Here is a 14,061-nt window from a genome sequence, read left to right as displayed (position 1 = left end):
TTTACGGCACATAGTATGTACATGTTTAGGTTCCCTCTTTCCCCTGAAGTTTGTGCCAGTGTGCAACTGAAGGCACCAGAGTTGCTTTTCACCAGATAAGGAAGCTACTCCAGGGCTTCCAGCACCTCAAGGAAGTTTCAGGGCAAGGTGCCGAGCCTGGCGGAACGCAGACGCGTGGGGCAAGCTGTGCCGGGGCAGTTCACTCCCGGGCAGCAGGAGGCCGACTGGGGCGGGCAAGCACCCGGCCCTTAGGGGCGGAGACGTAGGGCGGGTCAGCAAAGGTCGGGCGATTGTGTCGGGAGGCGAACGGGGCGTTGGCGACGGCGGGCGGAGCTGGGGGCGAGTGATGTAAGGAGCGGAGGGATCCCACTGGGAGAGCCGGGGCGGCACGGTGAGACCCCAGGGGTGTGGGGCGGGGGATCCTAGTCCCGCCCTGTTTTCCCCGCCCCTCCCCCCGCCTCCTTCACGCCCCTCCCCCCTCCTCCCCTCTGGTTGGAAAGTTTCTAGAATCTCTTCCCGGCGGCCTTTGCGGTTCCAACATGGCGGAGCTGACGGTGGAGGTTCGCGGCTCCAACGGGGCTTTCTACAAGGTACCGACCCTTTTGCTGCTTTGTTGGCTCTTCTGGGGGCTCGGGCCGGTTTGGGGGAGGGTTGGTGGTTCAACATAGTGGCGTTTGGGGTCGAAAAAGGCGGCCAGGACAAAGCCTGAGGCCACTGGGTTCATCGCTTCTCCCCCCTCCACCCGCGGTTTAACGGTCTCGGGGGCCCGGGCTCCGTTATGTTTTGAAACAACACGTCGAACATCTCTTGCGTATTCCTACTTATGAACCTTTTTCTTGGAGGCTAGTGTGGCCGTTCGCGAGCCGGTGAGGAGAAGCCGAGTGGCCGCAGGGAGCTTCTTGGGAGCAGGCCCGAGCGCCGAGAGGTGGGGGGAGTCGTGAAAAGAAGGTGGTGGGATTGTGTGGTCACAGCCACTCCCCCGCCCCTCGGACTGGGCCGAGCGAGAGCGCCTCGGCCCGCGGCTACGACCCCTCCCCACCCCCTTGGGGGGCGCCTTGCGGAATCTTAGGAATTCACCTTTGTGCTAGGGTTTGGGGCTAATAAACTTCAGTGTCTGAAGAGAGAGCGAGTGCAGGATTGAAGATTAGGCTCGAAGAGAAGACTAGAAAACCTTGAAATGTGTAGGGTAGAAATAGTTTGGTTTTTTTTTTGGCCTGGGAAATTGGGCGGCGCCTTAGCCCCTCTACTAGGGAAGAAAAGGCGAGAGTTCTAGGCTTTAAGGTTTAAAATGTGAGATGGATTAAGAAAACACAGGTGGGGAGGTATCTAGTTTGTTTTCCAGTTATCCAATGTTTTTGGAGGGTGTTGATTCCCTCCCCCCCACCCCTACACACGTTTTTTATTTTTCTTTGGGAAGAAGGAGGTGCATTATTGTGGGATCGAGTCTGGAAAACGGAAGAGGAATTCTAGAGTAGAGGAATTTATTAGGGGCTTCCAGTGTAGGGGTCACATAGTTGAAAATGAAATCCTTACAAGTTTAGTCTTGCCATTATAACAGTCCCTTCTCCCGATTCTCCCTTTCTCCCAGAGTAATGCCGCGATGTTACAAGATCAATACAAAAATCTCCCCAGCTGTTGTCTGTCAGTCAATCTCACTAAGCCAGCATCTCAAATGTTTGAGAGTCCTGGCTATTTTTATGAAGGGCCTTCTCCTAATACAGGAGTAGTATTGTGAGTACGCAGAATGTATTCTGAGTTTAGTTTCAGCGTACCTAGTATTTCCCACGGAACTTTCTCTTACTTGGTGGTCGTAATTCCTATTTTTAGCGTTTTCCTTTTCTAGGTTACTAATTAGCTGTGTGAAATTGGTTTAGCTGTCACGTGGTTATAGCATAGTGGAGAATCACTGTTGGCATCTTAAGATCTCTCTAAGCTTTTTACAAGTTTAAATCCCCTTAGGTGGTTACCATAAAGTGAAAACAGTGACTGGTGGAAAGGAGTCCTGATTAGTAGTTCCACTGTCAGTCTAGGTTTACAACTTCTTGTCATACAAGAGCCCTGAGTAAAATTTGAGTAGATAACTTCATTAACCTGTTCTAATGGTTGCCTTCTTTGAAAGACTGCAGATAACAGTTGTGGCACACTGCACAAAGGGGGGGCTTTATCATACTTGACTGTCAAGGGTAGATAAGGTTCATCATTTTTGCATTATTCTCACTATTTGGCTGTTGAATTCTTGTGTAGTGGAGATACGCATTTTTTCCTGGCATATCGAAACACAGGAAAGATTGTTTTGCTTTAACAAATTATTTTCAGCATGTTGATAATAGATGATACAACACCATTTTTTTTTATGCAAGTGTATTTTATGTTCATTTGCTAAACGTTTACGTTTTGTAAAAAATTTAAAAGGTTCAATAATACCGTCAGTTTGCAAGCTTTAGTAAAGATTGTTTACCGTCTTACCTTGGTTTTGCCTAGGTTTTTTTTTTTGCTTTTGTCCTTGTTTTGGAACTCTGATTTATCGATGGTACCTCTCCATACTCTACAAAATCTGCTTGATTCTTAGACTTTTTGAGTCCATTACACCTATTTTGCTAACAAAGTGTGGTAAGGTGGTTCTTTGGCAGAGGTTGGGAAGGACCCACGCCACATTTGAATCTACTGAGGTAGCACTTGAACGTTTTGAATTTTATGTCCTGCAATAATCCATTTGTACTTTGTGGAAGCTATGGTCCTCAGAACTCTGGAAGAGTAAGGATGATGAAGTGGAAGGAGCCTTACATTTGAATGTAAACAAATAGGAATTCTAGGTCTCTACATACTTCAGCTTATTTAATGTTATTTAGCAATGCACTGTTGGCCAAATATCCATGGTCCTATATTGTTTTGTGTAAAATAAGATGTTTGAAGTAGTTCAGTAGTCTGTAATATTTATCCCATGAAACTGTCCACTTCGAAAAAACTGGCTTACCGCACAAGCACTTTATTAATTATAGCTTCATGAATTTTTTTAGATTAATTTACCTATAGTAAAATGCATCTTTTTAAAAACATCTTTGACGATTATGTAAGCTTTGATAAATGCTAACAGTTGTGTAATCACTACCAACAGGATAAAGGGATAGAATAATTCCATCATCCCCTAAATTTCTATCTTGTCCCTTTGTAGTCATCCTCTCTCCTTACCTCTGGAACCTAGGGTGGTTTCTGTCCCCATAGTTTTCCCTTTTCCATAATATCCTAAACATAGAATCATAGAGAATACTGTTTTGAGTTTGGGTTCTTTAGTTTAACGTGGAAGTAATTTTAAGTAATGTTTTCAAATTTAAAAAGTAATACATGGTCAGTGAGGGATTTTAGAAACTATCAGAAAAAGCTAGAATAACAGTTAACATTTTGGTGTATTGTTTTTTTCTTTCAGCGGTGGTTTTCAATATACTGGTGGTTCTGATTTTCCTCCTCATATTTCCCCCTTCTTTGCCCTGTCCTCCCACCACACACTTGGCTGTGAATGTGAATTACCATTGAAGAGTTTCAAAGTCATGGGGTTAGTGGCCAGTATCATCATGCTTGAGGCAGTGCTCTGTAGACACTGATTAAAGGTTTTTACTGGCATTGAAACTTCATTTCAGAAATTAGTTGGAACCAGTGAAAAGCTGAAGATGCAATCTAAAATAGAATAGTTTTTTTTCTCCCGCAAATATTTACACACATACTTTGTTTTGCGTCCTGCTCTTTTTACTTAACAACAGTAGATCTATGGTTGTTAAAGAGATAAAAACTTAACTCTTGTTTGAAGCTAGGTAACTATAGGGATTGGAAAAATGGGAAATACGGTAATTAATCACTTGATGGGGATATAATTTTATATACAAACTTGTTTTTATAGCCTGTTTTTTATCTGGAGTGCAGCATCATAGGGTTTATATTACTGTGCCATTTAAGACGCTTTTATTATTATTATTTTTTAAGTTTTCAGATAGCATTTACATTCTTTGATAGTATTGATAGTATATTTATGGAATTGTGTAACCATTACCACAGTCTCATTTTAGAACATTTTCGCTACCCCCTCAAAAAGCCTTGTGCCCATTTGGAGTCATTAAAATGCTTTTTAACTGATGTATATGATTTTAAGCTTTGTAATGGCACTGCAACTTGCATAGCCGTGGGCAGAATATAATTTTAAATAGAAGTTGAAAGTAAGTCACTCAGTTTTTGGCACTTGGAGAGGAAAGTTTCCATGGTATTCCATGGAAATGTGTGGTCTCCAAGATGGCTGAGTGAATTTTCAGTTCTTCTCTTTAGAAAATAGAATTACTTTTAAAGCTCTGTGATTTCTGCTTTTGACTATATAATTGATCAACTACAAAACATTTTAGAGTATCATGATATATCCAAAATTTGCTTTTTGCTTTAGCTTAATATTAAAATGAAATTTGAAAGTAATTAAATTATCCAATGGATTTATTATTGCTAACAATGATGGCCAGTAGACTTATAGTAAAGCAGTTGTATTTTGAAAATGTGCTTACATTTCAAAGTTAGTATAGAAAATTGATTTCTTTGTGGAGATTAGTAATTGAGGAAAAGATGGTTGCTGTATTATATTATGGACACTATTAGGTTAAAAACATAGTTTAAGATATTTTGAAGCTATTTTTAGTTGTACATGTTTTAAAATGAAGTTTTTTAAATATGTAAAAGAACTAGTATTAAGTGAAAACACCACTTAATTTTTAAAAATTAATTTCCCCATGAAGTTTTGTTTTTGTATTACAAGAACAATGTGTAATTAATGAAAAATCTGAAAACACAAAAGCAAAAAAGAAAGCCTTGATCTTCCCTATCTAGAGAAGATGCTAAGACCTTGACTTTACTTACAGAAAACCTATTTTTCCATATTTTTTTCTTTACATCATCAGATATTTGTGGGTATTGTGTAAATAAAATAATAGCTTACTATTGTTTGTTTATTACCATTGTCCATTAGTAGTGGACATTAGTAGTTCCATTAGTAGTAGTAGTAGTAGTACTGTTAGTTGCTCAGTCATGCCCAACTCTTTGTGACCCCATGAACCAGTCCACCAGGCTCCTCTGTCTCCAGGGATTTCCCAGGCAAGAATACTAGAATGGGTAGCCATTCCCTTCTCCAGGGATCTTCCTTACCCAGGGATTGAACCTTGGTCTCCTGCATTGCAGTCTTTACAGTCTGAGCCATTAGGGAAGCACTGTTGTTCTTTGCGTTGTTCATTTTGCTCAGTCGTGTCCAATCTTTGTGACCCCATGGACTGCAACATGCCAGCCTTCCCTGTCCTACATTATTTCCAGGAGTTTGCTCGAACTCACGTCCATTGAGTTTGTGCTGCCATCTAACCATCTCGTCCTCTGTCGTCCTTTTTTCCTGTCTTCTATCTTTCCCTGGCATCAGGGTTTTTTTTTTTTTTTTTTTACAGTGAGTTGGCTCTTCGAATCAGGTGGCCAGAGTATTGGAGCTTTAGTTTCAGCATCAGTCCTTCCGATGAATATTCAGCGCTGATTTCTTTTAGGATTGACTGGTTTGATTTCTTTGCTGTCGAAGGGACTCGGAAGAGTCGTCTTCTGCGGTCAGCCTTATTTCCCAGCTCTCACATCTGTACATGACTACAGGAAAAACCATAGCTTTGATTATACAAATAAAGTAATGTCCATTACTTATTGTGTATTTTTTGAGGCTTATACGTTTTGACTGGATAATAATTCAGGAACTGAGTTCTCTACCACAATGTTAAGGATGTAGCAAACTGCCTTTTTTGTAGTTGAACTGCAGTATGCTTTCTATGATTGACCCCTAAATCTTGTACTGGCTAGTTGTGAGGCCTTAGATTTTTCATCTGCAGTATGAGGCACTTGGATTTTTTTTTTGACAGTTCATCAAGTGGTGGAATCGACTAGGTCTTTAGTTCTCTGAGGTTCTATCTAGCTCTAACAACAACAGCAATATTTGAGCACTTGTGGCTCAGACAGTAAATAATCTGCCTGCAATGCTGGAGACCCAGGTTCAATCCCTGGGTTGGGAAAAGCCCCTGGAGGAGGGCATGGCAACACACTCCAGTATTCTTGTCTAGAGAATTTCATGGATAAAAGAGCCTGGCAGGCTACAGTTCATGGGATTGTAAAGAGTCTGACAGGACTGAACTTTTTTCAGACTGTCACACTGTGCAGGTACCTTACCTGAATTTGTCTTATTTACTCCTCTCAATCACAGTGAAAGATGGTATTACTCCAGTTAAGGAAACTGAGGCTAAGCGAATCTATCCATAAAACGAATAGGCTGATTCAAGATTAAGATTGATGTTTCTGACTCCCAGAGAGCCTGATCTCTTTAGCCATTATATGATTTTTTAAGTATGAAAATAAGGCTTACCAAATTATTGTTAAATTATAAATTATTCTGGTGAATATAGTGGGAGTCAAGAGGACTGAATTGGGAAGATTCTTGGAGAAATGATTTGAACTATGTCTTAATAATAGAAAAATCTGCCCTTTCCAATCTGGTAACCACTATCCATGAGGCCGAAATGTAGTCTGAATTGAGATGTGCTTTAATTGGAAAAGTCATACTAATACCAAAAAAAGGAATGCAAGACTCCCATGTGCGTGCGTGCTGAGTTGATTCAGTCTTGTCTGACACTGCGACTCCATGGACTGCAGCCTGCCAGGCTCCTCTGTCCATGGGATTCTCCAGGCAAGAGTGCTGGAGTGAGTTGCCATGTCCTTCTCCAGGGGATTATCCCGACCCAAGGATAGAACCTGCATCTCTTTTCTCTCCTGCATTGGCAGGCAGATTCTTTACCACTTGCACCACCTGGAACTCCATAGTTTTAAAATATTGATTTCATTTGAAATAAACATTTTATTTAAGTATACTTAGAAGTTTAAAAACTAGATGATGGCTCAGATTATAATTTGTGCTGGATAGTTATGACTTACACGTCCTCAGTTGTTAGCTTTATATTATTGGTTATCTTAGGTATTTGGGGAAATGTTTGAAATGCATATATATATATATATATAATGAAACTTCCTGTTCAAATTTTCTTAGGATGTGGCACCTCTTAGTAATATTCACATGGTAGTTATCAAAGGCTTGAAAAAATTCTTTGGGAAATGTTTAGCTAATAGTAGTAAGTTCTGTTGTGATGTATGTATGCAGTTTTCTTGAACCAAATCTTCATCAAGAATATCTTGAACAAAACAAAATTAAGCAACGCAAAGCATTACTTCTGTTAATCTGAACATATATATTTGTGTGTACAATAGACTTTTCAGTTTATTTTTCCTGACATAAAGAGGCTGAGAAGCCATGACAAATTGAACGAAAATTAAATCTAAGTTAAATATCAGTTGTTATAACTTGTCTTCCATATTCTGGCCTCAGCATTTTTTGCTTAGGTTTTTTGGGAGCATGAATGGAGGTCTCCCCCATTGATAACTGAAATTTATAGTTACTGTTGGCAAAGCTACATGGCATTTCCCTGTCAGTATTTCTTCAGAATCAGGAATTTCATCTTTCAGGTTCCTGTCTTTGTGCCTTTCTTATTCTGTTAATTAATAGTAGTAAAACTTCTTGACTTCCTGGCGGTCCAGTGGTTAAGATTCTGCTCTCCCAATGCAGGGGGCAGGGGTTTGATCCCTGGACCAGAAACTAAGATCCCATAGGCTGCACAGCGCTGCCCGCCACCTCCCACAGAATAAAACATCTTTCTTGATTCATTGCTTTTTGTTTTAATAGTTTTTCAGGTTATTTTCAAGCCATGTTTTCTAGTGACTTGATATATATAAATAGTATGTTAGTAGACTGTCAGTAAATACTTGTTGAATGAACAAATGAATTAGTCGTTCTTGGTTTCTGGACACTCTGACTAGTTAATCTTTGTATAAACACATGAAAAGAAAGTGAAAGTGAAGTCGTGTCCGACTGTTTGCGACCCCATGGACTGTAGCCTACCAAGGCTTCTCCGTTCATGGGGTTTTTCAGGCAAGAATACTGGAGTGGGTTGCCATTTCCTTCTCCAGGAGATCTTCCTGACCCAGGGATTGAACCCCGGTCTCCTGCATTTTAGGCAGTCGCTTTACTGTCTGAGCCACCAGGGAAGTCCATAAACACATATATACAAAGCTAACTTCATTATTTCTAATTTTTGTTTCAAACTGAACTAATTTTTTTTTAATGCATTGATTCAAGTTAAGATACTGTCTCAGTACTTAAGAAGTGAAGTGTCTGTTGCTCAGTTGTGTCAAACTCTTTGCAACCCCATGAACTGGGGCTCACCAGGCTCTTCTGTCTGTGGGATTCTCCAGGCAAGAATGCTGGAGTGGGTTGCCATTTCCTTCTCCAGGAGATCTTCCCGACCCAGGGATCGAACCTTGGTCTCCTGCATTGTTGGCAGACTTTACCATGTGAGCCACCAGGGAAAATACGGGACTAAAGTGAACTTCAACTCTTGGCAAGAAAAGTCATTATAGTTTAGTGTGGCTGCTTGAAACCTGCAAGCCTTTCCATTTCAGAAACTTTTGGATATTATAAACTTGTGAAATAAATAAGCCTAGAACATCACTAGTATGTGAGTATTAGTAAATATTTATGTATTTTTATGAAATCCTCACATTTTCATTGCCATTTTTTATTCGGAACAGTTAAATGTTCCGTTCTAATGGATGCTGAAGGCTTGCTTTGAGTAACTTTTTTCCTTAATAGAACCTAATGCATAAAGATGCAGTAATTTCTGTAATGCATACTGTGATTAGTAAATTTGTGGACTTTATTTGTGGAGCATGTGTCCATTGATTTGAAATAATTTTCAGATGTAGATGTTGTTCATGTTCAGTTGCAAAGTTGTGTCTAACTCTTCGCAAACCTCTGGACTACAGTATGCCAGGCTCTGTCCTCCCCTGTCTCCTGGAGTTTGCTCAAATTCATGTCCATTTAGTTGGCGATTCTGTCTAACCATCTCATCACCTGCTGCCCCCTTCTCATGTTGCCTTCAGTCTTTCGCAGCATCAGGGTCTTTTCCAGTGGACTGACTCTCCACGGCAGGTGGCCAAAGCACTGGAGGTTCAGCTTCAATATCAGTTCTTGCAGTGAGTGTTCCAGGTTGATTTCTTTTAGGATTGACTGACTTGATCTCCTTGAAGTCCAGAGGACTCTCAAGAGTCTTCTCCAGCACCAATTTGAAAGCACCAATTCTTCCGTGCTCAGCCTTCTTTGTGGTCCAAGTCACACATCCGTACATGACTACTGGAAAAACCATAGTTTTAACTGTACTGACTGTTATTGGCAAAGTGATGTCTCTGCTTTTTAATACACTAAGTTTGTCAAAGCTTGTAGATCCTTTAAAGAAAAGTGTATTGTTTGAAGTTAAGAAAATTTTTGATTGCAATTGCAGTCTTGAATGTGCTTGTTACTGGGATCAAATTACAACTCACATCTTTTAGATGTTGTATGTAAACATTAAACAAAAAAGTTTATTACCTAGAATGTGGATTTGAGGTCTCTAGAGATGGAAAAATTAAAAAATTGTGGGGAGTGGTTTTATATATATATATGTATGTGCTATATGGAAAAAGTGCTGACTGACAGTATTAAAGCTATATCTCAACTCTTTAAAAAGATTTATACATGCATATGCAAATGTATAGTTTCATTGAGCATATACAGACTTGCTTTATTATATTTAACCACACCTCCCCACCCGCCCTGCTCCCACTCCCGCCCTGCACATTTGGATTCCCTTCACTCCATCTGTTATCCACAATCCATCATTTAGGTAGCCTGTTCATAGCCAAGTAGACATCATGCCAGATTTTTTTTCATACTCCTAGAATGTAATAGATACAAATTCAGATACAATTGTAGGTGTTTCTTAGTACTGCTCTATAAAATTAGGATAATCTACGTCTTGGTCATTTTCTCTGGGAATGTAATTTATTTTTTAATGGTTACATGTTTCACATAATTACCATGAAATCCAGCCATCCCTAGTTAATAAACACTTTATTTCAGACATACATGCCATTCTGTGTATGTTTTCATTGGATAGGTTTCAAAGAGAAATAAGATAGCTTGGTGGAAGGGAAATTTATCTGTTAACTCTTAATAAATGTTAACAGATTACATTCCAAAAGGCTTAACAGTTAGTATTTTCTCAGTGAATCCCAGCCTCTTTACATCCTTGCCAGAAATAGGCTTTATTATAATCTTTCATTTTTGCCAGTTTGTTGGGTGTAAAGGGTTATTTGATTGCAACTTTGATTTTCAAATTCCTACTTGTGAATTTTAATGTTTGCCCACCATTTGGATTTACTTTTCCATAAATTGCTTGTTTTCTGTCTTTTACTTCTGGGATATCCTTTCTCACTTTTTAAGATTTCCTAGGACTCATTGTCCCCAAGAAAAAGAAATGCAAAAAAGCAAACTAACTGTCTGAGGAGGCCTTACAAAGAGCTGTGAAAAAGAAGAGAAGCAAAAAGGGGAGAAAAGGAAAGAAATAACCCATTTGAATGCAGAGTTCCAAAGAATAGCAGGGAGAGATAAGAAAGCCTTCCTCAGTGATCAGTGCAAAGAAATAGAGGAAAACAATAGAATGGGAAAGACTAGAGATCTCGTCAAGAAAATTAGAGATACCAAGGGAACATTTCATGCAAAGATGGACTCAATAAAGGACAGAAATGGTATGGACCTAACAGACGCAGAAGAGATTAAGAAGAGGAGGCAAGAATACACAGACGAACTGTACAAAAAACATCTTCATGACCCAGATAATCACGATGGTGTGATCACTCACCTAGAGCCAGACATCCTTGAATGTGAAGTCAACTGGGCTTTAGGGAGCATCACTATGAACAAAGCTAGTGGAGGTGATGTTATTCCAGTTGAGCTATTTCAAATCGTAAAAGATGATGCTGTGAAAGTGCTGCACTCAACATGCCAGCAAATTTGGAAAACTAAGCAGTAGCCACAGGACTGAAAAAGGTCAGTTTTCATTCCAATCCCTGAGAAAGGCAATGCCAAAGAATGCTGAAACTACCACACAATTGCACTCATCTCACATGCTAGCAAAGTAATGTTCAAAATTCTCCAAGTCAGGCTTCAACAGTACATGAACCATGAACTTCCAGATGTTCAAGCTGGTTTTAGAAAAGGCAGAGGAACCGGAGATCAAATTGCCAACATCCACTGGATCATCGAAAAAGCAAGAGAGTTCCAGAAAAATGTCTATTTCTGCTTTATTGACCATGTCAAAGCCTTGACACTGTGGATCACAATAAACTGGAAAATTCTGAAAGAAATGGGAATAGCAGACCACCTGACCTGCCTCTTGAGAAATCTGTATGCAGGTCAGGAAGCAACAGTTAGAACTGGACATGGAACAACAGACTGATTCCAAATAGGAAAAGGAGTACGTCAAGGCTATATATTGTCACCCTGCTTATTTAACTTGTATGCATAGTACATCATGAGAAACGCTGGGCTTGGATGAAGCACAGGCTGGAATCAAGATTGCCAGGAGAAATATCAATAACCTCATATATGCAGATGACACCACCCTTATGGCAGAAAGAACTAAAGAGCCTCTTGAGGAAAGTGAAAGAGGAGAGTGAAAAAGTTGGCTTAAAGCTCAACATTTCAGAAAACTAAGATCATGGCATTCAGTCTCATCACTTCATGGCAAATAGATGGGGAAACAGTGGCAGACTATTTTTTTGGGCTACAAAATCACTGCAGATGGTGTTTGCAGCTGTGAAATTAAAAGATGCTTATCCTTTGCAATAAAAGTTATAACCAACTTAGCATATTAAAAAGCAGAGACATTTCTTTGCCAGGAAAGGTCCGTCTAGTCGAGGCTATGGTTTTTCCAGTGGTCATGTGTGGATGTGAGAGTTGGACTGTAAAGAAAGCTGAGTGCCGAAGAATTGATGCCTTTGAACTGTGGTTTTGGAGAAGGCTCTTGCCAGTCCCTTGGACTGCAATACAAGGAGATCCAACCAGTCCACCCTAAAGGAAATCAGTCCTGAGTATTCATTGGAAGGACTGATGTTGAAGCTGAAACTCCAGTACTTTGGCCACCTGATGCGAAGAGCTGACTCTTTGAAAAAGACCCTGATGCTGGGAAAGATTGAAGGCAAGAGGAGAAGGGGATAACAGAGGGTGAGATGGTTGGATGGCATCACCGACTCAATGGACATGAGTTTGAGTAAACTCCAGGAGTTGGTGATAGACAGGGAGGCCTGGTGTGCTACAGTCCATGGGGTCGCAAACAGTCAGACGTGATTGAGCGACTGAACTGGGGACTCATTGTAAGAGTAACCCTTCTTACTTTGGGTAACCAATTACCCAAAGTAATTGGTCAACTTTCTGGTATTCCTGTCTATAGAGAAGTTCTATTTTTTATGTACTGAACTGTTATTTCCCTGTTAAGACTTCCGGGTTTCCAGCCTGGTTAAGAGCCAGTGTCCAGGTTATACATATAATTTCTTAGATTTGCTTGTAGTGTTTTATTCATTTATTTCATGTTTACTACATTAAAACTTATTTTGACTATTCATAGGCAGTTGTGCTAGCACCATGTGTTAGGTAATCTCTGTTTTAAAGATTTTTTTTCTCTTTTTGCACATGCGAAAATTAGGTACTGTCTGGGATTGGGAGGAGAGGAAGATGTCAAGCATTTGGGAGAGATGGGTCCCGTTCAGTGTCGATAGAACCTTCTGAAAATTGCTCCCAAAAGTGTCTAGGGTGCTCTGGGAATACCATAAGAAGTCTGGGCAGATAAAGCCAGTTAAGAGTCTTATTTTCCTTTCCTTACTGCTTTGGTCTCTCTCTAGTTTTACCTACCACATAATAAGTAATGGATCTGAGACCAATCTTAACAGTAAAACCAGTAATACTGTGCACTTAAGTTTTTTTTCCTTTCTCTAGTAAGGAGTTCTCTCTGTATCTGTTGACCATATACACCAGAAACATAAAGGTGTTTATTGTAAATTCTTTATAAATTACTTGACATAAAAGTTCCAGAAAGAATATCTGGTGTTTTGTAGGGGATAGGAGTAGTTTTAAGTACTTCTGGCATGTCTTTGAGTGCCTGGAAATACTTTAATTGAAGAAGCTTCAGCTCTTTCAGTTTGCAAATTGAATGAGACCCTTATGTGTAAAATTGTTTAGGTAAATATGACCACCTAGGTCCAGGAGTCGCTAAGTCAATTTTCTCAACCTAATAGAGTTTCTCATCTGAATTACAAAACAGAGAAATGCTGTTTTTTGTTGTTGTTGTTTTTTTTCAGTTTTTCCTAGGATTGTGCATAGTTAGTATTTTTCTATATGCCTGGGTGAGGAGTTAGTTCATTACACACAATGAATGCCTTAATGATTGAACTATATTATATTCTCTTAGAACCCAGATTAAGAAATAGTTTGCTGTATTCACTTTTTTCTTTTAATCCTGTAAAATGGATCATACATGTGTAAAGTGCAAAAACATGACAGCAGGTGATTCTAACTGTTGATATGTTTTTAGGTACAAAAGTAAGCCATGGGTGAAGATGTGTGTATAGTTGAAATTTGGGTCTTAGAGTCCAGGGAATGGGTTATATTTCTGTAAGTAGATTTGGGAAATCAGGGGAAGAGTTATACGATTTCCTTAGAATGGCATCAGTTGTAAGAGGCACTAAGAACAAATGTTGCCAATTGATCTATGAGTAGTCATAGTTTTCTCTTTTAGAACTCTTGTTGTATACTAAAAGATTATCTTTGAACACTTGTATTCATAAAATGGAAAATACAAGCAAAATAAATTGGCTGTGACATCTTTATGTTCAGATGATCGTATATCTTCTTAAAATATCTTCCTCAGTGCCACGGAGAGCATTGATGTTGCAAGCGTACATTAAAAGAGCTCTCCTCTATTATCTCCAGGATTTTCTTCCAAGAATTTTCACCCACTCTGCAAGTTTTGATGCTGGTGCTTTCTTGATTTTATCAGAAGGTGTCAACATAACAACCTTCTGGTAAGAAACCTAAAT

At 39.6% G+C, this 14,061-nt stretch overlaps 1 protein-coding gene across 6 annotated transcripts in view; it reads left to right on the top strand.

The window, feature by feature from the left end:
- Nucleotides 1-338: 338 nt before the first annotated feature.
- Nucleotides 339-14,061, top strand: part of FXR1 (FMR1 autosomal homolog 1) — a 67,847-nt gene continuing 54,124 nt past the window's right edge. For 2 of the 6 annotated variants that reach the window (XM_043473643.1, XM_043473646.1), the window contains exon 1: nucleotides 342-590. In XM_043473643.1, coding sequence (XP_043329578.1) covers nucleotides 540-590 — 51 coding nt within the window. In that variant the 5' untranslated portion in view covers nucleotides 342-539. Of the gene's footprint in view, nucleotides 591-14,061 lie in introns of all 6 variants that reach the window. The other 4 variants (XM_043473640.1, XM_043473641.1, XM_043473642.1 and 1 more) reach the window with 4 other exon arrangements.

This window comes from Cervus canadensis, chromosome 7, assembly GCF_019320065.1.
Source record: "Cervus canadensis isolate Bull #8, Minnesota chromosome 7, ASM1932006v1, whole genome shotgun sequence".
In the NCBI taxonomy this organism is placed as follows: domain Eukaryota; kingdom Metazoa; phylum Chordata; class Mammalia; order Artiodactyla; family Cervidae; genus Cervus; species Cervus canadensis.
Note: the sequence above shows the minus strand (reverse complement) of the source record. Positions and strands in the feature narration are given on the sequence as shown.